Here is a 26,158-nt window from a genome sequence, read left to right as displayed (position 1 = left end):
TCAAAACTTGCATATTAAATTAGAAGTAATTTTGTACCATCTTCAATCTCAAGACAAAATGCACTTCTGCTGAATGAATTTATTCCAGCTTCGGAACTTCCAAGGCTGTTTGCAACAATCCATCAGAAATCTTACATTTTGCCAGACAACCTTCGTTGTCCGGACAAATTACACTTCTGATGAATGTATTTGTTTCCAGCTTCCAAGACTATTTGTGACAAATGTAAAACCCAGTATCAGCATGGGTAACAAACACATTGGAAACTAACTAACACCAAGATGCTACAGAGCTACATTTACATTTACATATAAACCAGAGGAACCCCAGGACCTGTTGGCAGCAACTAACAGGTCCTCATTTAGGCTGTAATCTTTGTACTCAGCCAAAGCACCTTGGATCTTCAGAGAGCTTGAATGATCATATTTCCAACTTTCAAGTTCCAACTTCCAAGGCTATTTACTTCGGGTAACCAATGTATATCCAGTATAACTTTTCCCCTTCGGCTGCATGGACATTTAAAATTAGCTTAGGTCAAGATGCCAAAAGCTAAATTTACAATAACCAGGAACCCATGATTTGCTTGGCTTCAAATTGCATTAAAAGGTAGGAGTATGCTCCATATCTACTTTGGATATATTATATGCCTTGGTCAGGCAATGTCACCAAATCAATCACCAAGTGATCGCATCCCTTCATAAATCACACCAGGACGAAGGTCATCCAGAGTATCGGCGATTCTGTAGCCTGAATACTCCCTGAGGAGTGTCCAACCACGCCGCGAGAGAAAGTCTCGGAAGTCCTCTTCAGTGTAGAATGTCTTGTCTTCTGTCCGGACCTCATCATTTTCGAACATATATAGTTTGATGGTCATTCCTGTGAACATTGAATGCAGCAATGATTGAATCAATATAACTCTATCTGATTCCAAAATAAGTTGTTTTAGATCTGTGCACTAACTCAAATTGACCTTGTTGGCCTTCATTTATATTACATTGGAAAATATGTATCATTTCTTTATGAGAGAAGGAGCATCTATTTTGGAAGGACAATCATGGAGGAATTTTTTTTGAATAAGTGCTTAGAAGTTCCTAAATGACTTACTAAGGAAATTGTTGAGAAGTCTAAAGTAATCTATATTTGGAACAAAAGGGAGCAGTGTTGATGAACATCCTTCAGTAGAGTTTGAAAAAAAAAACTTCAGAAAAAAAACTAAATCTTTTAGTTGGCAATGCGCAACTTGGACGCAAAATAGCATCGTAAATTGAGACGTAAATTACAACTGATAAAACATGATATTTTTTACAGTTTGTTGGTAATGAGAGTGTCATTCACTATTGGCAGCATCCAAACATAAATACTGACAAACATCACTAGTATACAAATACCCCCAAAAGAAATTTCTAGTTAGCACCATACTTTCTAGTTAGATGTACAGATGACCAACATGAACTAGTTAGCTCAACAAGAAGAATCTCAAACAAGAAATCGGCATTCACATTTAAAGTTAATGGATGCAAATCTTCTGTGTGGTGCCACTTGCTTTCAGTTCTTAGTTAGGGTCTACTGCACCAACCAAGTCACAAACTGAAAAGCCATATGTTCCAAAATAATCCCCCCACCACACACAACAACAACAACAACACCACAATACAGAAAATACTGTTACAAATCTAAATAATCTACTACGGTATTCCTAGTTGTGGAGAAAACAAAGTCTTGTCCATAAGCAGAGAAAACGTTTTCCGATTACCGGTATCGAGATGAAGGGTGTATGTTCCAACCGGCATATCCCTGTCTAAGGAACGGACAACCTCATCCTCATCTTCAAGCCAAAAGGCCCGTCTTGTTCTTAGACCAAATGCCGATTTGATGGCTTCTTTAATTGCGTCTGCAGTACCATCAATGCCTATTCTTTTAGTGTAATCACCCCACTTGACTAAAATGACTCTCCCACCAAAAGTAACCTGATTATCTCCACCTGTATGAGGCACGTTTCCCGATTAATACAGAATATTAAAACAAGGAGCCACGAATTAATTAACATAAGAATTATAGAGTTTTAGTACCATCTGAAATTAATAACTTATAGCTTCATTAGTAAAAATAAAGTATATGGTGTATATTAGCCGTATGCGTAGAAACAAATTGAAACAATAACAGTTAGAAAGAAAAAAGTATCCAATAGCTCATCCATATTTCAGGAATGACAGATATGACTAAATAGTTAAATTCAGTGGTTTATGAAATATTTTGAAATAATATTTCTCAGCAGAACAGGAAGTTCATGCAATCAAAATAAATATTATCCAATGGAAGTTGAATCAAGTTCATAAGTACACAGTCAAGCAGCAATATTTCCAACCAGTCCAATTCCTCTGCCATAAATATCCAGATTATTATTATCACTTTTAGTGTGTTTGGATTTGGATTAGTACCATTGGTAGAGGTGTCTCTCCAGTTCCATGGATTTACACCATTGGTTGCAACTGCATCAGCTGTTAATGCAAGTGGATGACTATCAGGTTCTAGTCGATCTTCGACACTTAGCAATGATCTACCACTTGCTGTAAAACAGAAAAGAGCAAAAGAATCAGAGTAAAACTATATATGATGCACTGATATGCATGGTTCTGTCTTCATAACCACAGTTACATCAGAGTATCATTGATAACAGGAGTTGGATAAACAAAACACATGAATCTGATAATAAAAATGGTAAAAATGAAATTATACTTTATTGGTGTTACTGGTCAAACAACTAATTATAAGTGCTAGTAACAGGTGCCTTTTTCTCCTTGATTGTAACTTCATATGAGAAAGCGAGAATTTCAACAATTCCACAACAACATCGAGCAATTCAAATTAAATGTTAGGTTCATCCAAAATTTTGAGAACAATAAATCATACGCCATCAGAAAAATTAATGAGCTAGGACTGAAAGCTCTTCTATGACACTAAGAAAAATGGCATCACTAAAAACTCACTGTTTTGGAGCACTTTTTTGGATGGTCAACCATAAAAAGGGAAAATGACTAGTCCGCAAATGACTTTGCATCAAATTTACTATGTCAAAACAACTTAGCCAAGCAAGTAAACGACTATGGCATATCTGAAATTATTGCATGTGGACATTTTGGTACCTTCAACAGGGCCGAACGGAATGCTAGCATCTTCAAAACCTAGACAAGGGTCATAATATTAGTCAATGAGAAAACAACCGAATTAAACAAGCAGAACTGTAGAAGGCAAGTATAAGCATGAAGACTGAAAATATTGCTTATGTTTAATTTTCATTTTTCCACCCTAACTTCAATACTGTTTATTTTACATCCCTCAATTGTGAAAATCATGCCCGCACACTTTACAATGATCTCTGCTTTAAGTAGAATCAATCTAAACCATTCATCTTTTCTAATACAATGGATCATATCAATTTATACTACCACCTCAACTACTGATATAACTCATAAATCAATTGTTGAGATCATTTCTACTGGTGGTGATAATACTGGTACAACCGGTAGAGTCATGGAGGGGCTATTTAGGTTTACTACGATGCGGATATAGTTTTATAGTGACAATTTATTTATCCCCTCAACGCGAATTACTAGCTAATAAGCTGTCAGAAGTACACAGCATAGCATAATTACTTTCTGCGTAGTTCATTGGCTGACTAGTGACTAGTGACATACATTAGTATAACTGTTAGTCCAGTTTAGAGTCTTATTCTAGACTTTTTCTACTGTTCTGCTTCAGTTCAAGCATGTTGGGGTTTGTCCAACAACTCTTCTATTTTTCTGGTTTTTGGCTGGATGCACTACGAATACAGGCTGGAGATTTATTATTCATATTACCTGAAAAAATTATTACAGCTGTTAGTTCATCTGTTCAAGCTTACTGAGCTACATGGTGTAAAGAAAACTCAATTCTGATTGCTAAGTGCCTAAGTTTAGGGTTCTATTTGCAGTTAGTCTGTGGCTCTGTGCTGAGTTATGAGTTGTGCATCAAGAGATTGAACAAATACCAAAGTTGTAAGCTGTCCCATGCTCTTCAGACAATGCAAGTAGTTCGAAGTGCCTCTCTTCGATCCATCAATGCAAGGCATGCTCATTTTAATCAGAAGACTGTAAACTCTGGAAGAGGTATACCCTTGTCGAACTGCAGGTAGGAGTCGATCTTGGAGGTGACCGTGGGGCTCTTGACGGCGCCACTCCCCACGGCGGCGCCGCCACCGCCCGTCGGCTTCCCGCGGCGCTTGAGCAGGTCGTCGATCTCCTTGTAGCACGCCATCTTGGCGGGGCAATTCCCGCCGCCGGTGCCCGCACCGCCGCCGCCCACGCCACCACCGCCCCCGCCCCGCGCGTGGCTGCGCGCCTTCTTGAACTCCTTGAGGAGGTTCCTCCACTTGTCGGTGCACATGGTCGGGGAGCGGTCGAACCCTTGCTCCCGCATCCTGGCCGAGATGGCCTCCCAGAGGTGCTTGTTGGACTTGGAGGTGTTGAAGTGGGAGTCCATCTCCCGGCGCAGCGCGATGAGGCAGAGGGTCTCGTCCTGGACCCACGTCTCCGCGCGCTTCTTGGGGCCGCCGCCGCCGCCCGACGCCGCCGCGCGGGAGGAGGAGTCGTGGCCGCCGTCCTCGCCGCTGCTCTCCGGGAGGAGCAGCGGCGGGGTGGGCTGCTGCGGCGACGGCCCGGAGAGGAGCATGGCCGCGGCGGGCGGGGCGGGGCTCGGGGAGTGGCACCGTGCGCGAAGGGGAAGCCGGCGATGGGGGAGGTGACCGGAGCGGTGGTGGCAGCAGTGGGGGAGCGGAGACGGGGAGAACCGGGGGGACTCGGGGAAGATGCGGTGGACGTTCGGCCCGGCCCGGCCCGAGTTCCCGGCCATGGCCTGCATGGACTAGTGGGTCAGGCCCATCAAAATGTACAAGCTTTAACTTCACTAATGGCCCATAGGCATGAGGGGATTCCTAGTCTTTTGAAGCTGCGAATGACTGCCAGCCTCATCTTTTCGCTTATACTTATATTTATCAGTTAAAATTTGAACTTTTAACTTTAAATTTGGAGTTAATTTTAGAGTTTCTTAATTAAAGTTTATTTTTCAGCCTTTGCTTTTAGATTGCTAAGAACACGTATATAAAAATTTTACTCATAAATTATTTTTCGTTTGCAAACATGTCGTTTCGCTTGTTCCTCCGATAAGCCAAACGATGGGGGTTTGCGTGTCGGATATTTGGAGGTACACTTCATCAATGGAAAAAAGAAGAAGAGAATGGTTCCAGTTTAACTCTTCGGGTTTGTTTGGTTCAGTGCCATACCAAAACATCCGTAGTGCCAAAATCCAGACATGTTTTGTTGTTTTGGCACTACTAAATATTTTAGTGTTCCCTTTTCCAACAGCGTGCTGATTCATCTTGTCAATCATTATCGCAATCAGCTTACTCATCAGTATACAAAACATAGCTTGTGAGTAGCAGAAGATCTGGCATGTAAAGTATCTATAACCGCAAGATCCAAAAAAGATTATCAGCAAAATTCTAGCTCAAGACCGGTGCATCACGTATTGGTACAGAAAACAAGGGAGGAAGGACTAGCCTCATTATTGAACTAGTCTTCAATCTTGCACTAACCACTCTGGTGCATCCTTTCTGCATATTAGTCCTCTGCTCCTACAAGTACATAATGCAAATATTAATAGCTAGCCCAGGACAAAAACAATCGACAGTAGGGAGAAATAAAGCAGTAAGAAAATAAAGTCAATACCACCGATTACGAATGCAGCAGCTGTAGATATAGTGGACGAGGCTACTAGGTCCCGGTGCACGGCCATACAGGCTGCAATTATCAATTGCCAGTGACAAGCTGCCACTACTGAGGTGGTATTTCACAAGTCCTGAATTAAGGTAGACAAGATTGTCACCCTTGACTGTAGGCAGTATCTTAGAAGAGACACTTATGTTCCTTTCTCCAATGAACAGGGTATGGCCCCCGATGCTTTTTATTGGCATAAACCTTTGCAGCACAAGGTCCGCAAGTTTGAAAACTGAAATCCGCGACGTAGACCAGTTCTTGTAACCAAGCACCAGGATCTCTGAACCACATTCTACCAGACCTTGAAAATGGTCGAGCTTGCGTGCAGGGATTGTGGCAACCAGCTTTGGCTCTTGTAGAGCACGACCTGCGCCCGAGCCCGACCCATCCTGCGCTGCTGCAGGTGGGTGATCAATCCGGAGAATCTGGTGCATCTTCTCGCCACATGATCTGTCTGTGTGCATCAGGTATATCTTGCCATGGGATGCGATCGGTGAAGAGAGTATCACGCATTCGTAGGTCGACAGGCTCCATTGCCGGTCCAGGGAAGTAGCGAAGGCTACACGAGACACCACGGAGAGTGCAAGCAAGACGGTGATGGCTCCAGCTCCAGCTCCAGTGGCGCTGCAGGAGACAGAAGCGCAGACGACCCTCGCGAGGCTCCTGATCCTGTACGGCGCGGGGCAATCCAGCAGCCGTGAGCCGAGATGCGGGAGGACCGTCCCGAGCGGCGGGAGCTCGGCGGTGTCGCCGGTGAAAGGGTGGAGGAGGCGAACGGCGCCCTCCTGGTTCGGGTCGGGGTCCAGCAGCAGCAGGAGGAGGCCGTCGACGGAGTCGATGGCGACGTAGCCATCGCGGAGGAGCGGGATCCGGGCGCGGACCAGGGTCCCCGTGTCGAGGTTGAGGAATCGGGCGTACCCACGCAGGCTCGGGTGGCCCGGGTAGAGGCCGTGGCCCTCCGGGAGCATCATCCAGCGGCGCGGGTGGAAGCGCCGGTCGGCGACGCCGCGGCCGCGCGGGGAGGCGGTGCCCGACCGCCAGCTGGTGCAGACGGCTCGGAAGCGGACGTAGTCCAGCAGGTCGCCGCCGGCAAGCAAGCGCGACGCCACCAGGTCCACCAGATCTTCGGGCAGCGACGCCCAGCGAGGCACAGGGCCCGAGGCGCGTCGGCAGCGCTTCCTGTCCCCCGGCGCCCGAGGTGACGACGACGACGACGACATCTCGAGTGATCAAAAGCCCTCGCTTGCCAATCTGATCCACCAAGACGAACAACACGAGATTGGAATCGATTCACGCGGCTTGAATTCCCCGAACCAGATCATGCCGTCGGCCGTCGGTGGAGGCAGGCCGACCGGCCCGCGGTGGCAAGGAGGGACTGTTAGAACTATTGTTAGTTAGAGGTAAGAGTCAAATGCAAATATAGAGATAAGATATATCCTAGAGATAGAATCCTAGAGATAAATCTACTCTTACTTATATTGTACTCCAAGTCTCTATCCCCTATGTACTACTATATATACCCCATGAGAGAGTCGATGTAATAGATGAGAAAACAACAAAATACAACAAATTGGATTTTTTCCACATGGTATCAGAGCCTTAGAGACCAACGTCGTTCGATCCCCACGTCGCCCTGGGGAGATGAGATCAATCCTATAATCTCCCTGGGGCGCCGCATCTATTAGCCTCCACAAATAATCCATAGATCAGATTTCACTGATATTAGCATTAGATCAATTTATATTAGCCATAGCCAAATAAAGCCCGATGATCACCACCTCCGTCCATAGGAGCAACGTCGGCGTCTTCACATCAACAACGCACACGCGTCGCTATGGGGAGATGAGATCAATCCTATAATCTCCCTGCGTCCCCTTCTGTGTCGTCCCTTGACTCTCCTCTATTGGGACGACAATGGTGATTCGTATTCAAAATTTAGAAACCTTACTGTCCTTACCGTACCGACCAACGACGCAGCGACGGAAACGGGCAAACGACGGGTCGTGGATTCGTCTTGCGGAATCGCGGTGCCCAGGCGCGCGGGTGCCGGTCGACGTTGAATGGGGCGGCAGGCGCGCCGCTGCGGGGCCTTGCGGCGCTCCGTGCAAGCGTCGGGGACCTCGGGGTTCGGGATGGGTGGCGAGTGAGTGGGGAGTGGGGGACGCTCGGCTGGGGAGGTTTTTCCCTGTATGCCATTAAAAAAGATGGTGTCTGCCTCTGTGCCACTAAAAAGTTCGAGCCTCCCTCTCTGCCATCGTCGAATTTTATCGTGCCCTCCACACCATTCCGTCCATTTTTGATGGTAACGGTGGGTAACGGTATAGCCAAATGACTTAGTTGCCCTTTGATGAAATTTGTTTCCTTCTGTGCCATTCAGAGGGCAGCCATTCGGGGGCGCGGCCGGTGCAGCGGCGGCGCGGCCGGCGACTGTTAAATATGTGATCCGAATTTCGGGCCCACAATATATTCGGATTAATTATCTAATAGGACTCTACTTTATAGGATTAGTTTCCTATTAGTGCTCCTAGATTTCTGCTATATATATATCCCTTGTAAGCCGCACGGGGAGGGTGCGACAGCCCAATGTATCCCCTGCGTTTGTATCCAATTTCTCTATAGTGATCATTGCCGGTCGGCGCCCATGGTTTTTTCCCGCAAGGATTTTCGACGTAAAATTCGTGTCTTCGTTGTGCATCTATTTTCATAACAAGTGGTATCAAAGCATTGGAGATCGATCTACTAATCACACAGCCACCGGTGTGATTTTTCGGATCGGAGTATATATCGATCTGATTGACCTCGTCATCGACGCCGCCGGGGAAGGAGCAGCAGCGCACGTCGCGAAGAATCGGCCGCAACAGCAACGCGTCGTCATCGTCGCAGAAATCAATTCGGTGAGATTGAATCACCGGTGAAGCAAACCCGAAGCGGTGTCGACCAGATCGATTTAAGCAAGTGCTCCAACACATCGATCTGAATCACGTCCATCAAGCAACGCAGGAGAAAATCAGAAGCAACAGCAGGGTTGAAGCCATTGATCTATTCCGCACGCATCCCGAGGAAGGAGAAAAGTCCAAGCCTTCAGTAGCCTTCTCGGTTCTGTTCATGTGAATTAAATTTCACGTTGGAATTATTACGTGCACACGCCCTTCGCACCAGGGATTTAAGCCTTGCATTGTTTTGGTTCTGTTCAGGGGAACACAAATTCACGTTCCAAATTGCTACATTCACAAGCCAGTCTACCAGGAGGTTCTGCACGGAGATCAACTTCGTTTTATGCACCCAGAGTGTTTCGCGTTTCTGTTAGGGTTTGACAAATTGTACCAGCAGATTCAGGATTTTATTCCCAAGGCGAGTTAGAAGTTTGATCTACGACTTCTGGATTGAGATACAATCTCGTTATGGCAAGTGAAGATGCAAGTTGGCGCATGTTTTAAGGAGGATAAGTCATGCACCTGAGATTAAAAAAAAAAGTACATTCAAGTCGTCGAGAGGTAGCCTCGCTCCTGTCTAGATCACAAGGTGATCAAATTGTCCGGCGAATTTTGCTACCATTGTACCCAACATACCAGGAGGTTATCAGGGGATCTAAGTACTTCGTTTTTGTGCACAAGAATTTTTCGCATTTCTGTTTGGATTCTAGAAATTAATGCCAGCAGATTCAGGATTTATTCCCATGGCGAGTTTGAAGTTTGTGCATCAGTTTCGCATCTCTGCTGGGTTCCACAATGTCATACCAACAGATTCAGGATTTGTTCCCAATGGCGAGTTTGAAGTGTAGTCTACCTCTTCTGGATTAAGGGTGTTATGAATTATAGTTGACGGAGCGTGGGGGCTCCTCACCGGGAGACCGCGCAGGCCCCCCTTTGCCGGTTCGGCCGGGGGCCCTGGGTGAGATTCTAAGCTCCTAGTCTGTGTGTGGAAGGTTCGCGAGAATGGAAACACACAAGACACGGGCGATGTATACAGGTTCGGGCCGCTGAGAAGCGTAATACCCTACTCCTGTGTTTTTGTGGATCTATGTATGAAGAAGCTACAAAAGAGCTGGAGAACCAGAGAGCTCTTACTCTCTCCCTCTCTGATCCTTCTGGATCCGAAAATCAATCCCCTTCTAAGTGGGCAAGGTCCTCCTTTTATACCTCAAGGGGATACCACATGCACCATCTCTCTCTTTTTGTGGGGACTTATCCTATCTTTTTATAAACAGACGGAGACTTGTATGGTTGCCGTCCGAATGACCTTCTGATGGGACGGCCCATACCTACCTCCACTTCCGCCGGAAGCAGGCGCGACGTGGGAACATGGCTGTCTGCTGACGACATGACCAGTGTCAGACCGGTCACAAATCGGTCATTCTTGTCCACCACGTGTCAGTTTATCAATCTGCATGTTCGCCCCTCTTCATACAATGTCTTGTTTGTAATGGTTAGGATGAAGCCTGGTATATATCTGACCGGGACCAACGTGCCATCTCCAGGAGCTAACACGTCGGCTCCGGCTAGGGACGAGTGCTTGGAGGCTCTCATCCTGGCGGGATGGGGCGAGGCGTGCGTCAGACCGCCTGTCGCCACCTAACCCACGATCTGATCGGTCTGTGACTGGTCACTGACCGGATAAACGAGCGCGCTGCACTGCGTTACATGCGGCGTGACGCGCTCGTCCAAACCGCAATAAATGTGGTTAGGTGAGCCCCGCTATGCTCACCTACCCCATATACGCGGCGCAAAACCCACAAGGGGTCGGGGCGCCTCGGCCCTCGGGGCCGAGACGGGAGCGGTCCGACCCCTCGGGGAGACAGAGAAGGGCGGCCGTATCACCCTCGGGCCCGACCCCCCCCCCCCCCGAGGGGGTTAGGCCACGTGGGTGATCGTGTCTGCCTCAAGTCTCTAAGGGCATCCTCAATGTATGTTGCAAAAGTAGGTAGTAAGGTGGGCCCATGTAAGATGGTAATAGTAGATTGAAGATGCACCACAATGTATATATGTGTAGAGTGGGTAATAAGGTGGGACCTATCTGAAAAAGAACCCCAAACATGAGCCATGTCACAATTAAAAATTAGATAGGACCCACCACAAAGTGCTATAACCTGTAGCAAGCTTATGGCTTGGTAGTAGTTATTTACTACTTCCACGATGTATCTTACCTAGTAGTAAGAATATTTTAATTCCTAATACCCACTTCTCCCCTACATTGTGGATGCCCTAAGTCATGATACTCCCGGTCCCATGTCACCGACAATAGTCCAAGTGACTATTTGGCGCACATTGATTTTATTATCACGAGGTTCTTTGGAGATTGAAGATTTTTATGCTACAAGGGAAATTCGTCTCAAGGTGAAGATTGTTAAATATGTGATCCGAATTTCGGGCCCATAATATATTCGGATTAGTTATCTAATATGACTCTACTTTATATGATTAGTTTCCTATTAGGGCTCCTAGATTTCTGCTATATATATCCCTTGTAAGCCGCATGGGGAGGGTGCGACAGCCCAATGTATTCCATGCGTTTGTATCAAAATTTCTCTATAGTGATCATTGCCGGTCGGTGCCCATGGTTTTTCCCGCAAGGATTTTCCACGTAAAATTCGTGTCTCCGTTGTGCATCTATTTTCGTAACAGCGACCGGGCCGAGGCGACAGCGGCGTGAGCCGTGGCGAGGGCGGCGCGGTGCCCCGGCTGGGCGGCGGCCGGGCGCCGGTCGGCCCACGCGTCGAGCAGGTCGAGCGACCACTGCCGGTGTTGACGCCGATCCAGCTCTTCTCGTCGAACACCTTGGCCTCCCAGCCATGGAGAACGAGGTTGTGCGCCGCGTACCGCAATTAGTTACATAAACTACAAAAAATTACAAAACCAAACAACAAAACATTAATGCCGTTTTGGCATCTGAAGGATACACAAGCATAATACCCCAATATCCAAGTATGCATCCCGAATTACATACTCCTAAAATATCATCAAATTTTACACGAAATGCAGAGGAGAACTCGGGGTCATCAATAGATGTAACTTTGCAGTTTAATTAGTTGTTCTAATCTAAGTATGCGATTCGATTACCAGCAGGCAACAGAACCATGACTCCGTGAGTGTGTGCGTTGTGCAAATGGGCAAACGCATCAGAGAGCACCTAAGTCCGCCAAGGACTCTCAATCATCTCCCCTCTAATAAAGCGAATCAAATGCCCTGGAACCATCAAGCTTGCTCACCGAACATCGGAGCGCGGCGCGCGGGCGCGCCCGGGGCAGCGCCGCACCCACGCGGGACAGCGAGCTCGCCATCGGTCGGGTCGAATCGGTCGATCGATCTCTCGCGCCGTCTCCACGCGGCGGGCGTGCGGCGAGCGAGGTGGGTTCGGGGCGCCACGTGCGCCGGGAACTCCGGGTGCGCTGCCAGCCACGCCGACCGCCGCACGTCGTAGCCCAGGATGGTGCGCCCCAGCTAGTAGGGCGGGTCGGCCAGCTGCCGCGGCGGCGGGAGGTCACTGTCCTCCTCGCTGCGAGTAGGGCGGGTCGGGGAAGGAGGCCGGGGCGGCGAGGAGGATGGGGGAAGGCCGGTGCGGCGGCGACGGAGGCCGTCGGGGTGGAGGAGCCAGAGCAGCGCCGGGCAAAGGTGGAGGGCGGGTGCTGGTTGGAGGGGTGGCCGGCGGCGCCGTCCGCTCGGCTCGGCGGAGACGGCGGCGACGAGGGAAGGGGAGGCCGGCGTGGCGGCTCGGGCGTCCAGCGGCTCGGCCACGCTCGGCTGGGCGCCGGCTGAGAGTGAAGCGGACGCGCACGCCGCGGAGAGAGTGAAAGGGCAAGAGCGACATTTTCCCTACCCGGGCCTACACGTCAGAGCTACCAGATGGCTAAATCCAAACAGTATTGCGACGGAATGGTGGTGTGGAGGGCACGATAAAATTCGACGATGGTAGAGGGAGGCTCGAACTTTTTAGTGGTACACCATCTTTTTTAATGACACATAGGAAAAACCTCTCGGCTGGGTGCCTGGGTGGGAAGCAAATTTCTGCAGAGGCTCGAACTTTTCAGTGGTACACCATCTTTTTTAATGACACATAGGAAAAACCTCTCGGCTGGGTGCCTGGGTGGGAAGCAAATTTCTGCTGTGTATGCGTGCGACACGTCTCACGCCACAATCTCAAAGCACACGCCTCGTAGCGCTTGCAGTCCTCTCGAGTCTCGTCTCACTCCGTTTCATCTCTATGCTCTTGCGAAGTACTCCCTCCGTGCAAAAAAAAAAATAAAACTCCGTTCGTTTTATTTGAAAAAATTATATAAAAAAATACAAGTCACGCATAAAATATTAATCATGTTTTATCATCTAACAATAATAAAAATATAAATTATAAAAAAAATTTATATAAGACGGACAGTTAAAGTTGGACACAGAAACCATAGTTTACCTTCTTTTTGGGACGGAGGGAGTAACCGTGACGCCAGCGACGTAGCAAGTTATACGAAGTGTTCCGAAAAAGAGAAAATAAATCACCATATGAAGATCCAATGGCATATGGTATGAGCCTGAAAGTTGTCCCTAGCTGAAAAGAAATAAGTTCACTTTTGTTACTTGGAAGTCGTCACTGAATCGAAAAGGAATAAGTTCACTTTAGATCTCTTGAAGTTGTCTCACAACTAGAATGGGTTTACGTCAGCCAAAACCAACCAGTTTTCTACTCAGGAATGAGTCGGGGGATTGGCTATATTTGGTAGTTGGGTTCAGAGATGAATATTACCATAATTTTTGACAATTTGATCATTTGAAAAAACTATTTTACAAATGAACCGTCGCCAAAACTTATTTCAAAACCCTTCTGTTCAGCACCAAATCGTGTGGCGCTGAATTTAGACATTCCAGCGCAACGTCAACTGACGCTGAATGCCGTGCCACCGTGAATAGAAGGCTGAGTCAGCGCGCCAACGGACATTCAGCGCCGTGTTGTGTAGCGCTGAGGTGTCTAAATTCAGCGTCACACGATTTGGCGCTAAACAGAATGATCATTTTTGAAATAAGTTTTGACGACAGTTTATTTATAAAATTAGATTTTTCAAATGATCAAATTGTCAAAAATTGTGTGAATATTAGACTCGCAGACAAATTAAGTGATGTAAAGTTAACTTATTGGTTTCCGTGTTTAGCTACCTTGTCAGCTTGTTGGGCCTGAGACCGTGGCTGTGAAGTTGGCCCAACGTGGGGTGGCTTGTACGTTCGAGAAAGAACAATGGTGGTACATGTATAGTTTCCGTCCGTTTGAGGATGACAACTGGAATTTTCGATCGTACCGATACCATTTAAAAAAGTTGTATTGTTTCTTACGGTCAAACTTAGTTTTTCTAATTTATGTTGTATCGTATTAAAGTTGTCACTAAATAGTTAAATGCAAAATATAAAAAATTCCCAACCTTACAAATGTTGTTTTCAAACAAATAATAAAAAATGATATCATTTTGAATTAATTTTACAAGTTTGAGAGCTGAATATTAGTTGTCGTATATTACAACTGCACAACTAAACTTTCTTTTAATTTTCATCAAGAACTACTTAGGTTGAGCGCTAAAATGTTTCTCGAAATAACTACTCCCCCATTTATCATTTGTGCATTTTCCAAATTACTATTACCTCCGTCTCAAAATATAAAAAACTTAGTGGCGTATGCAACATTTTCTAAGTTACTATATTTTGGGACGGAAGGACTTGTTTTCAAATACTTTTCATATAAATTGTTTCATATAGAAACAAACAAATACATTTTTCAGTTTGGAATATTTAAGACTTAAATAATCAACAATAATGACTCATATTGTTTCACATATCGTTAAAAAGCTAAACAAACATAAGCACTCTTAACCAACTCATAGTGGAATGGCATACACATATTGATATATGATCATCAAGAACTGAGAAATACACGGCAATTCGATCGACCCGGTCGAGGAAACAAAATACAAAAAAAGTTGGTAAATAAACCAAACGTGTGTAAATGATCACGAAACGTCGTTCTGTTCTGATCTACTACTACGGAGAGTTACACATAACCGGTTGTGCTGGAAGCTTCGGCCACACAGCACATATGCCTTTGCCCGCACCAAAAATAGCTGCTGCGCGCAGCAGCTGGTTCAGCATCGGAGTTAAAGAAACGACTTTCTTTTGATCTGTTCCTCCCTCTGGTTGACACTCGACGCGGAGACGGTGGAGTACCCGCCAAAACGGCACCCGTCAGCTGCTCGCCTCGGCGACGCGACCTGGCCGCTCCTCCTGCGTGCCAGCGAGCGAAAGCTTTCGTGCCGGCCAAGCAGCCCGAACGCGCGCGTTGCGTCAGCGCTTACCACCCGGATGGTGAGAGGCGCCGAAAAGTTGCTCGCCGAAGCGTACTTTTGGCACGAAGGAAATCCACCGTAGGAAGGGTTCTCTTCTCTCCTCTCCGGTTGCCGCCACTAGGCGCGCGCACCGAGCAAGGGGAAGAATAGGCCCGGGAGATGCTTGCATCACATGATGTGTATCGTATATCCAGTTATCCACCGCTGCACGTAGCCTGCAAACAGAGAAGTAGTATACAAATCTTGGGGCTTATGCTACTCAACAAAAATATCATAAAAGCACCACGTTTTCCACGACCTGATGATCCGTAGCTCCGCCTTGATGAGCTGATGTATACCGTTAAACCAAAGCCGAATTTTCACCGGAGCAAGAAAAAATGACGGGAAGGGATCAGCTGAGCCATTCAGCCATATCCAGCTTATCCTGGGGTCCCGTCGGTCCAACGCAAGACGTGCGTGCGTGCGCACAGGTACAGCCGTAGATCGACGCGTCCCACCACGTGGGCCGTGAGCCCGTGGCTCGCCCGCGCGCATGACCGCATGACGACGCGTGGCCCATCTCGGCGCGACGCCCCCCACACCCGCACGCCACGGTGGCGGCTGCGGCTGATGCGGTCATGGCGGGCGCCACGTGCGTGGGCGGGGCCGCGGGGAGGGCGGGACACGCGTATAGATGGCCAGCGGCGGAGCGGCCAACAACCTCTCGTCCTGCCATCCGCTGATCCATTTAGAGCAAGATAACAGGAGAGCTCGCTTACTACTATTAGCCCATCTTAAAGCTAACATATATAATGGATTAGTTATAAAGTTGGCTACAACTATCTTCTCCTCCCTCTATCTCTCACCTATGCATTTAATGTATTTGCCTAGAAACTTGTATTAAGCTAGCTCTTACATGATAGCCAACATTCTTGATTTTTTTTGTTATAACTCACTATTATACTTGCTCTAATCTATCCACCCGTCGCGAATCAATGCCCTGCCTGCTCCTGCTTGTTGCGGCCGGAGGCTTGGCTTTGCTGCTATTGCGTGATCCACGGCTTGGATATGTGCTGCTGTGTGCTTGCACGCGTGAGAGGGATGGAGAGAGAGAGAGAGAGAGAGAGAGAGAGAGAGGTGGGAAGGTTACATCAGCCGAGGCCCCGCCTCGTCAGTGGATGGATGGATCCTTTCGTGTCCTTGGGCTTCCGTGGGGTGCAAACTGCTTCGTGTTTTTGTAATAAACCCCCTGGTTTCTGAGGAAATGCTCCTTTGTAATATGAGAAACGCTTAGGCTGAGTTAGTTTCCTTGCTTTGCCAACCCATCTCTCTTATTTTTCACGCATACGCTTTTCAAACTATTAAACTATATGTTTTTTATAAAAAAAATATAAAAAAGTTGCTTATACTAATTATTTTCTTAAAGAAGCTAATATTTAATTAATCATGCACTAACCATCACTTCGTATTGTGCGCTCACCCACAAACTCAGCGTAAGAGCAATCCCCGCATGATTATTGTTGAAAGCTGGAGTTGCGTATAGAAGAGAAATAATGCATTAAACCTTCACAATACATGCTATAAGTAGCTATAGTGTTTTAATGTGCCACGGAGATCATCCTAGATACATTTATATTGAGACGCATAGAGTAGTTTGTAAAAGTTGAATTTTATATACATAGAGAAATATAATAGATACCCATATTTGTTTTTAGGCCAATAGTCGCGCCAAAATAAAACTACTTACATTGTCTCGGTCGGCTGCCTGGTGTAGCGCTGCCATGCAGCCAGTCGACTGTTACACCATGCAGCAAATGAAGCTGCCGTAGACGTCAGGCGAGCTGCAAGGCAACACCATACCTTGTAGCCAAACAAGCCTCATATCTTAGTGCGTGCGGTTTTGTTGGGCCCAACTATTTTGGAGCCGTCGCCAATTATAGGTCTGGAATATAACCCCCTTTATTTAGATTTTCTTTCTTCCCGTTAACTTAGGTGTTATAGCCACGCCAAATTTTGGCCTATATGGAAATGTAATTAAGTCTATAGATAACATATTATGTGGAGATAAGAATAGTACACCCTCCAGTTCTTTTTTAACTGACATTATAGCTTAATAGCTTTTGTATGGGAAAAATCGACGTTTTAGCTCAAGGCTCAGTTTCCCAGCACTATCCTTGCATGCATGCAAACACAATACACTCCCGAGGCAAACATTTGTTGCTTGGTTTCCATCTGTGACCAACAGCTGGTACTCCAGGAGTAAAGATGCATGCATCTGCTGCTTCATTTTCATCCTCGAATGTATTTAATATGGGTATAATTGAAAATGTAGATCCTAATTAATTACTCATTGGTATTTGCAATACTGTCTAAAACATCAATTAAACTAGAACCGGAGGGGAGGGAGTATATTTCTTTTTTCTTTAATTTTCAGGAGTTGTTTTCATACTTTCAATCACCTTAAAACTACATAAGTAATAGCCTAAACATAAGTTTTATCTCGCTAGTTCTCTTCACTTACGTAATAGTTATAAGTCGTATTCTTATCTTAACTTATGTAACCGTCATAAACTATCACAAATCTAAAACATCACAACATATTATCATTCCTCATGAATACTACTATATTTTTTTCGTCAGTTATAAACTTTCCCATCGTACATGGTTACTATCCTCCACTAGTTTCATATTATATGCAATTATTCACGAAGCATATGTCAAATCCGATATATGTTTACCAAGTCAAGCGGTAAAACTAATTCTTTGTGCCCCAACCGTTCCAAGGGGCCGCCAATTCCGCACGGCCGTTCAAAGGAGGTTTTGCATGGAGGGAGGCGAGGCAGTCCGGTAGGCAGGTAGGCGTGTATTTGCCGGAAAGCCCCTGTACTCTCGCTCGGAGAAGAGAAAAAAAAACCAAACCCCCCAACGAAAACGCAAGCGAAAAGGAGAGGCGACGCGAGGCGAGCGATCTCGCCTTTACCTTAGCCAAGCCAGCCCAGCCGCCCCCACCCAGCGCAACGAGCAGGCAGGCCACGCACACGCACTCTCTCTCCTCCTCCTCCTCTCCTCTTCTTCACCTCTCCTCCCCTCGCGCGGCGCGGAAGCCAAGGGGAAGCAAAGGAGGCTTCGAGATTTCCGCGGAACCCCCACGCCACCACCATCCTCCTCCTCCTCCTCCTCTTCCCCCCATCCTCCGCCTCCACCTATTACCCACATCCTAGGGTTTCCCCCTCCTCCTCCGCCTCACCTCCCAGTACCCCATCCTCCCACCGCCGCAGCCGCATTCGAAGGTGTGTATCCATCGATCCCCGCCTACCCGCCAACGACTCCCCTTCCCGTCTCGAGGTGCCTCTGGTCCGGGGATCGATCCTTGGTTCCTCGCCGCCGCCGCCGCTTGGTTTCGGTGGGGGGTGGAGCTTTGTGTTGCTCGGTGATCTGGAGGCGTGATTCGCCGCGCCGGGGCCGTGGATTGGTTTTGTTGATTGGGGGGAGTTGGGGGTTTCGATTTGGGAGGGAGATTGAGGTGGTGGTGGTGGTGTATCGAGGGGCCCTGGTTTTCTCTGCTATTGGATTGGATTGGGATCCATGATCGAGATTGCTCGGTGAAGTTTTTGGTCCTAGGGGAATTTTTTTTATCGGCCCGGATCAGGAATGGAGGGTTCTCTTGGGGAGATCTAGGGTTGCTTGTTCTGTATCGTTTCTGTGTGCAGAAAATTAGTTGAAAAAAATCCCAAAAAAAATAGAAAGAGGAAAAAAAAGAGAGAGGGGGAGAGTGGAGGAGAGTTTGGAGGCTATGGCGCTGAATTACTCGTCGTGCTCGCTCACCAGCTCGTTCCTGATGAACGAGGACTGCGCTGGCATGATGTGTGGGTGCGGGTGCTGGTCGGAGGAGGCCTCGCCGCTGTCATCCGGTGGGGTGAACTCCCTGTGGTGGGATGAGCTGGAGTTTGAGCTGGAGCTGGAAGAGGAAGAGGAGTTCGACCCTGTGGACCTCTTGCCTACCGACCCCTTCGGCATGAACCTGGAGACCACGTTCACCGCGGCGATCGCCAGTTGCATTGAGGACCTCACAGTCATGTCCAGTGCTGGGCGTTTTGGAGACAGCCGCGATGATGCTGTTTTTGCCGACCTGAGTTATTACTTGAATAAGGCTTTTGTTCTATCACCGGAGTTTCAGTTTGGTGGCTATCGGGGTGTTTTTGAAGGCCCCTTGGGGTTTGGAGGCCTTTCTGCTGGTGAAGGTGATTCTTTTGGGTTCATGAAGAACCCTTCTTCCTCAGGAAATGCTGATGATTCTTTTGGGTTCGTGGAGACCCCTCCTACCTCTGGAAATGCTGCATTGGAGTGCGGCGATGCAGTTGAAGTTGTTCCTGTCCAGGAGGGAGGAGTTCCACATGAGGGAATGCTGTTTGCCCTTGACTACCTTGGCCTTCGTGACATCCTCTCTGTTGAGAGAGTGTGTAAGACATTGCATTCGGCTGTCAGAAATGAGCCCTTACTGTGGAAGTCCATCCACATTGAAGGGGATTTGCGCCAGAGAATTTCTGATGCTGGTCTTCTACACCTGACACAGAAGTGCCCAGATACTTTGCAGTGTCTAAGTATTGCGTGCTGCGTAAATATCACAGACCAGGGGCTGAAGGCTGTTTTAGAAAGTAATCCAAGATTAACAAAGGTTAGTATAACTTAATCAAACTTCTTCAAGTATTGCACTTATACTGTATCAACAAGTTTGCTTGGAAATGTTCATTGTCATACCAATATACGTTTGATCTTAACATACTCCCATCAATCCAATGTAAATGTTTACCATAGGACTCTTAGTTTGTTACTGTAATGGGAAAGGAAATCTGCATTGTAGTTTTGCATGTAGTGTAGGCTATTTTGCTATCTTATATACCTTTTTGGTGCATGACTACTGTTTAGGTTATCCATTGTTTCTCTAGTGACCGCCCTGTCTATGCTCTTTCTTTTGTTTTAGCTAATATTATTCACTTATCTGTATGCCTGCTAGATAATATTCTCAAAGTGAAACTAATTAGATGAGACAATTATGCATGGTTTGCAAGTGCTGTTGATTAGATGTTTTTTGAGTAATACATAAAAGCGAATCTGAATAGTGGTTACAGATATTTGCATTAATACTTTGTAGCTGACCGCAATTTGCATGCGATTCTTTGTTTTATATGACATGCAACATGATGGTGCAAAGTTGCTGAAGAGCACCTAGCTAAGTTCAGCACTGCGATTTGTTTAAGTTGTTATATTGTTTTTTTTTTCATAGTAGGAGCATCACAAAAGAAACCTTCTGCCATCAGTTTTGTGAACACTTTTGATATTTATATTTACATGTTTGTCAGTTTGACATTCTAATTGTAAATACATATTTGTCTATTCTGCCTTCTAACTTAATAGAAATTCCTCTTGATTAATTTTTATCTAACACAAAATATTTCACACAGCTGAGCATTTTGGGCTGCCCACGGTTAACTTTGGATGGCCTTATTTCCAATCTCAAGTCATTTAATACGAAGGCGGTGTTTGGAATTAAGCACCTCAGAGTTGGAACACTCTTCAGTTTACGAAAGGAGCAGTACGAAGAGTTATTATCCTTGTTGAATACCGACAAGACACAGGAGGTGCATAACCGGGGGCCAAGATTCCTTCATGCTAATCGGTTTTTATCAGATTGCAATGATGGATATGCTCTTGATATTGAGATGTGCCCTATTTGTCAGAACTACAAACTTGTTTATGATTGCCCAGATGAAGGATGTGATGACAGAAGATCTGGTAATTGCAAAGGTTGTACTGTTTGCATACTGAGATGTTATGAGTGTGGAAGGTGTGTAGACAAGTTGGCATTCAAGGAGTCATTTTCTCTGGACTGGGTTTGCCCTAATTGTCAAGAGAAGAAGGATCTGTCTCCCCCAATGAAATAGGGGTTTGTCCCCCAATGAATACTCTTCCTCCGCTAACAGAGAACAGCATGCAATGCTGTCATGCAAGCCATCTTAACATATCATTTCTACTGAGAAAACAGACAAAAAAAAAACGAAGAGTTTGTTATTCTTGAAGGCGCAGCCATCCTGACATGCTACATTAGCTTCTTGCAAGAAAAAGAACAAAAAATAGTAGTTAGTTTGATTCAGCAAAAAAAGGAAAAAAAAGATTGTTTCGCTACTATTGTCTGACTGGTGACATTTCAGAGGTGAGTTTTTCCTGATTGCTTTGATGTTATACATCCCATTGAATTAAGTCTTATGTGAGAGCTCATTTCCTATCTTTGGTTTGGGGTTGCTTCCAGGGATTGCGGTTCAAGAGCGGAAGTACAGCGTGAACTTTACGTCAGTATTGCAGCAGCTGCTGCTGTTCTTGGAATGTTAAGATCGAAGATGAACTGCTCTACTCCTTTCACGGTCTCACCAGAGCAAATAAAGAGAGGACTGCTGTAATTTACCTTGTACATGCGTGCCACAATGTTGTTGTAGTTCTGAGAACATTTGTCACACTACCATGTAATTTACAACTACTTGCAGAGAAATAAATGACTTCTAACCAAACTTGCGCTTGCTATCATGTCAATTTGCCAAGTATGGTGAATAGCCGTCCTCGGTGGTAACATGATCGCTTGTTAGGACGTTAAGTTACTATGGCTTGGTTTGTTATCCCATCATTTCTTTTTGTCAAACTATGGTGAATGGCCGTCCTCGTTGGTAAGTGGTAACATGATCGCTTGGTCAGGATGGTATGCAAAAGGTTATGTACTTATGTAACGTTTGTTCCCCTCGTTGGGTTTTCCTTCTTTTTCTCTGCGATTTGCTGTGCGTGCTCCTTTTTTTTCTTATATCTTGAAGGTATTTGTTTCGACATGTGGGCTGAGTGCCACGAAATTTGGTCATGGAGACCGCCATGGCAATGGGAACATATCTTTTGTACTCTGTCAAGCATGGAGAAAAAAGGAGTCTCGTTGTCCAGTACTCTAAATATAGGGACCCTACACTTGTGCTAAATCATCCAAGTCTCTTCTCTTTTTTTTTTTTTCTTTTTTTGTGTTACAAGAACTCGGAAAACCATTGCATGACACCACAATGGTTTGCCCGGTCACACCACCCATCATCAGATCGGCCGTTACCTCACAGCACTACAATCAGAAAACTGGCTGCAATTAGCAGTGCTGAGAACGCGGGTTACCGGTCAATTAGGCCCCTGATATGAATAGGTCAGATACCAAATGGTCTTGACCAGGTTAGCCCCAGACCTTTGCCTTGTTGCCTGCTCCTTGAGTTGTGTATCTATCATGGTCAGGCTTGCTTGCTTGTCCCACATGCAAGGTAAGAACAAAGGGGTCGTGAGAGCTGAGAAGCAACCGGCATGTCGAGTTGCAACCCGTTTTTTTTTTGTCTCCCGGGATAGGATAGGAATATCCTGGAAGCAAGCAACACCTGTCGGATTGAATTGCTGCTGCTTGGCGTACAATGGAAAGAAAAAGAGAAGGCCAACTCAACAATTACATTTGGCAAATGAAAAGGAAAGAAAAACCAAAGTTCAGTTTGAGATCGTCATGTTGAGTTAGGCTATGGCACATAGGGAAAAAAAGGCAAATTACATTTGTGCCTGTTTGGCTAATCTGCAAGTCTGCTTGATTCATTGCCACCTGTTTCAAGTATGAAAATCCGAAAAAACATGTGGAACTATGACAAGACGTATCACGGAACATTTTATAACGCTCTAAAACCACAGTAAAAACACCAACGGTTTGAGAACTAGTCATTCAATTCAATGTTTTTGATTGAAAGAATAAATAATCTGAATACAGTGTGCAGCCATTGGCAGAGCTACTCATGGGAAGAATTCTACATGACCGCCAATATCCTTGCACAACAACTTGGCTTCAGAAGCTAGCTTCCTGCTTCTAAAAATCACCAGGTTTGTCGACCGGTGCTTGGGCTGTGGTTCAAAGGATCTAGCTTCGGCCTCCTTCCCCAGCAGCACCAGCTCCCGGGCCGGCATCACATTCCCCCACCAGAAATCACGCAGGACTTCATGGATGAGCTCCCAGTACCCGCGATCTCGGGGCACTCGGAACAGGCTGCTTCCGTTGGGAGTCCAACAGTAGAGCTCGACCCAATCTCTGCCCATTATCTCCATCAGGCCCTGCACCTGTGGCATGTAGTAGTATGGCATAGCACGCCATGGCAGAGCGAGCTCAGGCTTACCCTTGTTGTACGGGCACTTGACTTCTAGGATCCCACCATCTGGGTCACACCCTAGAACGCCATCAGGTGAAGCTCCGAGCCACCCAAAGTTGGCCTCTGTGTGCACTGCGAAGCCAAGGGAACCCACTGACCGTCCGGTGATGCTTGTGTACTGCTCTATGGCCACACTTTCATTCACCGTGCCCCAGTTCATAGCAGACCTCGCCGCATCCTCCAACTTGATTTCTGTTGATCCAAATACTTTCTCACTCCACAGCTCTGACCGTCTGTTGCCAGCCCAGAAGCCCAAGGCAGTGCTGAAGGTGCTTGTGGTGAGCTTGTCCTTGCGGAGAGCAAACCATTCCTCTGATCGCTGAGCAACATCCGAAGAGTTCAGCTGGGAGGACACCATGAGAGCTGAAGATGGTGAGAGAGATAGCAGGGATGACCGGCTATAGATCTGCAATGATGAACCTGAGCAGCTCTGAGGAATATAGCCTTCAAAATTTCGTCTTGATGGCAAGAATGCAGGTGAGGTCAACCGCACACGAGTTGTTGAGCGAAAGGCTGTTGGAATTGGCAGGAGTATCCTGAACAAATAAGGAACTGAGCAATGGTTAGACATCATGCTAAATGACGGTGCAGTCTGGATAAATATAGCATAGCTGAGAAAGCATGCAGGAAGTGCTCAACAAGAATGGTTAACCTCTGAATGTGGCATACATGAAAAGCTATACTTATTTTTATATGATGAACATGCTTGGCTTTTTGCAAGAATAATGCAAGCAACTAGCAAGGGTTTATTCCTTGCTTGATTTTAGGAAGCAGGCTTGCTTGGGGCAAGTAAAAGTCTGGGCTAAGAGATCCCGGATTCTCAAGCAATGGAGTATATACTACAATGAAGCAAACTCCAGGAAGATGAAAAACGACAACTTGCAAATAGCTCTAACCTCTTATGCCGGACAACAAAGATTCCATTTACAGTTCGATCAAGGGATATTTGTCTCCTGCCTCTTTTATCTATGTGTTATCAAATTATATAGGCAGAGCATACTTCAGTCAGTATTTAACATGAATCCAAGCCTCACGTATAATTGTATACTACTGAAACAATCTATTCAAGTGCAGTCCTGATGATGAGGTGAAGCTAAATTTAAGTCACACCCCTGATAAAGCTGAAGAATTGATAAGTACAGCTATACACATTATATGAATTAGCAGGATACTTTTGAACAATTTTCTGAAGGCAAGTAAGAATTTCAGAAACGAAATTACAACTCATTGAGAGCATTGAAATCTTATAAGCCTTCACATTTCCCCTTAGGCCTTATCCCTTCATATACCTTCTTTTTCTCCCAAAATCCCTTTGGCATTTGGCACCAATACTCAATTAACTTGTATGCGCTCCAAAATCAACGCTAGGAGTGTCCTTGTCCCCAATTGCAAGATTCAGTTAACCAAAATGTACTATGTATCCTAATGGTCAATGGAGCAATCGTTTGGTTTCATTCCGTACTTTGTTTTGTAGTTGCAAGCTCCCCCAAGACTTTCATGCCATTATTAAGCGTTCACTTCCCCACCTAGTGACCACCAAAAGACTTTGTCCTAAACCACAATCTCCCGATACTCAAGCCCCATCTAACCACGCAGCGCCCACCCAGGCACAGATATCCAGACAAAAGGCCGCAAATGTTCACCCCAGAGCCATCGAGGACGACGTGTCTTGTGGCTATGAGGGAACAACCAAGAAAAAAGGCTCCATCCCTTCTAGTACCTGAAGCGGCCGGACAGGCGGCGGCGGCGGCGGCGCGCCCGGCCACGCGCAGCGGTGGTGTCCTCCGGGAGGACGCGGCCGCGGCCGCCGGCGGGGCACGGAGGCCAGCGGCCCGGGGCGGCTCGCGCCTCTGCGGCATATGGTCGAGCACATGGCGCGCGTCCAGTAGAGTGGCGCCGCGGCGGGAGTAGCAGCTGTGGGGAGGGGGTGCGCTTACCGCCGCTCTCATTCTGTCCCCCCTTTTTCTACGTTACGGCTTTAGCGCGGCGCTTTGTTTGGGGATGAATAGGAAGTGTAGGACTATACGAGATGGGATTGCTTGCTTTTTTTCCAGTCTAGTCCACCATCTCCTCATTATTTCACTTCTACAAAACAAAAGCTTTTAAATCTAACGCTACACGTTTTTCTTTTTGTCAAATGTAATAAAGCTCCGTTCTTATTAGGTTGTGGTATTTTTCAAACTGCTAAACAATATTTTATATATATATATATATATATATATATATATATATATATATATATATATATATAAAGTTTATTTTAAAATTTTAAACATGTTCATTTTTTCAAATTTATAATACTTAACACTTAATAAATCATATGCTAATTGAATGTCTTCTCGGTAAATAAAATGGCTCCTCACCCAAACCCCACAAGCTAACGGGGATGCTATCTAAGGATTTAAAATTGAAAGGAAAAAGAAAGAGAAAACTATGTGATCAAGTTAAGAGGTGCTTGGCTGAGCTAGCCACAGCTGCTGCTGTTGTTGAACTTTATAGCCCATGGTAAGAGCTACTCCCTCCGTTCCACAATGTAAGTTATTCTAGCATTTCTCATATTTATATTGATGTTAATGAATCTAGACATATATATCTATCTAGATTTATTAACCACATTCATATTGATGTTAATGAATCTAGACATATATATCTATCTAGATTCATTAACATTAATATGAATATGAGAAGTGCTAGAATGATTTACATTGTAAAACGGAGGAAGTACATTGGGTAGTAGCCATGGCCCATGGCCGTAACTATGCCAGTGGTGAAGGCCTTTTACGCTCATACAACTTTTCTCAAATAATTT

The 26,158-nt window shown here is 46.0% G+C and overlaps 4 protein-coding genes across 6 annotated transcripts; 1 reads left to right on the top strand and 3 right to left on the bottom strand.

The window, feature by feature from the left end:
• Window positions 1–64: 64 nt before the first annotated feature.
• On the bottom strand, window positions 65–4,900 carry LOC4336214 (trihelix transcription factor GT-4). Its single transcript, XM_015780139.3, has 5 exons — window positions 4,150–4,900; window positions 3,142–3,180; window positions 2,437–2,565; window positions 1,752–1,979; window positions 65–874 (listed from the first exon to the last, which is right to left on the bottom strand). Exons 1-5 carry the CDS (start codon window positions 4,892–4,894, stop codon window positions 669–671), a joined length of 1,347 nt encoding a protein of 448 aa, XP_015635625.2. The 5' UTR covers window positions 4,895–4,900; the 3' UTR covers window positions 65–668.
• Window positions 4,901–5,405: 505 nt separating this feature from the next.
• On the bottom strand, window positions 5,406–7,200 carry LOC4336213 (uncharacterized). 2 transcript variants are annotated; one of them, XM_015779162.3, is made up of 2 exons: window positions 5,761–7,200; window positions 5,406–5,666 (listed from the first exon to the last, which is right to left on the bottom strand). In XM_015779162.3, the coding sequence occupies exons 1-2, from the start codon at window positions 7,026–7,028 to the stop codon at window positions 5,612–5,614; spliced, it is 1,323 nt and encodes a 440-aa protein (XP_015634648.1). In that variant the 5' UTR covers window positions 7,029–7,200; the 3' UTR covers window positions 5,406–5,611. The 2 variants fall into 2 exon arrangements, with proteins under 2 accessions (XP_015634648.1, XP_015634651.1); XM_015779165.3 differs by having other exon boundaries at window positions 5,406–5,660.
• A 10,904-nt stretch (window positions 7,201–18,104) lies between these two features.
• LOC4336212 (F-box protein SKIP14) lies at window positions 18,105–21,660 on the top strand. The gene is made up of 3 exons (XM_015781218.3): window positions 18,105–19,772; window positions 20,560–21,308; window positions 21,405–21,660. The coding sequence occupies exons 1-2, from the start codon at window positions 18,891–18,893 to the stop codon at window positions 21,037–21,039; spliced, it is 1,362 nt and encodes a 453-aa protein (XP_015636704.1). The 5' UTR covers window positions 18,105–18,890; the 3' UTR covers window positions 21,040–21,308; window positions 21,405–21,660.
• A 1,210-nt stretch (window positions 21,661–22,870) lies between these two features.
• Window positions 22,871–25,323, bottom strand: LOC4336211 (uncharacterized). Of its 2 annotated transcripts, none has more exons than XM_015780354.2 (2): window positions 25,070–25,323; window positions 22,871–23,901 (listed from the first exon to the last, which is right to left on the bottom strand). In XM_015780354.2, the coding sequence occupies exons 1-2, from the start codon at window positions 25,296–25,298 to the stop codon at window positions 22,940–22,942; spliced, it is 1,191 nt and encodes a 396-aa protein (XP_015635840.1). In that variant the 5' UTR covers window positions 25,299–25,323; the 3' UTR covers window positions 22,871–22,939. The 2 variants fall into 2 exon arrangements, with proteins under 2 accessions (XP_015635840.1, XP_066165339.1); XM_066309242.1 differs by having other exon boundaries at window positions 22,871–23,885.
• Between the last annotated feature and the right edge of the window lie 835 nt (window positions 25,324–26,158).

The sequence above is a fragment of the Oryza sativa genome, chromosome 4 (assembly GCF_034140825.1).
Source record: "Oryza sativa Japonica Group chromosome 4, ASM3414082v1".
Taxonomy (NCBI): Eukaryota; Viridiplantae; Streptophyta; class Magnoliopsida; order Poales; family Poaceae; genus Oryza; species Oryza sativa.
This window is presented reverse-complemented; position numbering and strand designations above follow the sequence as displayed.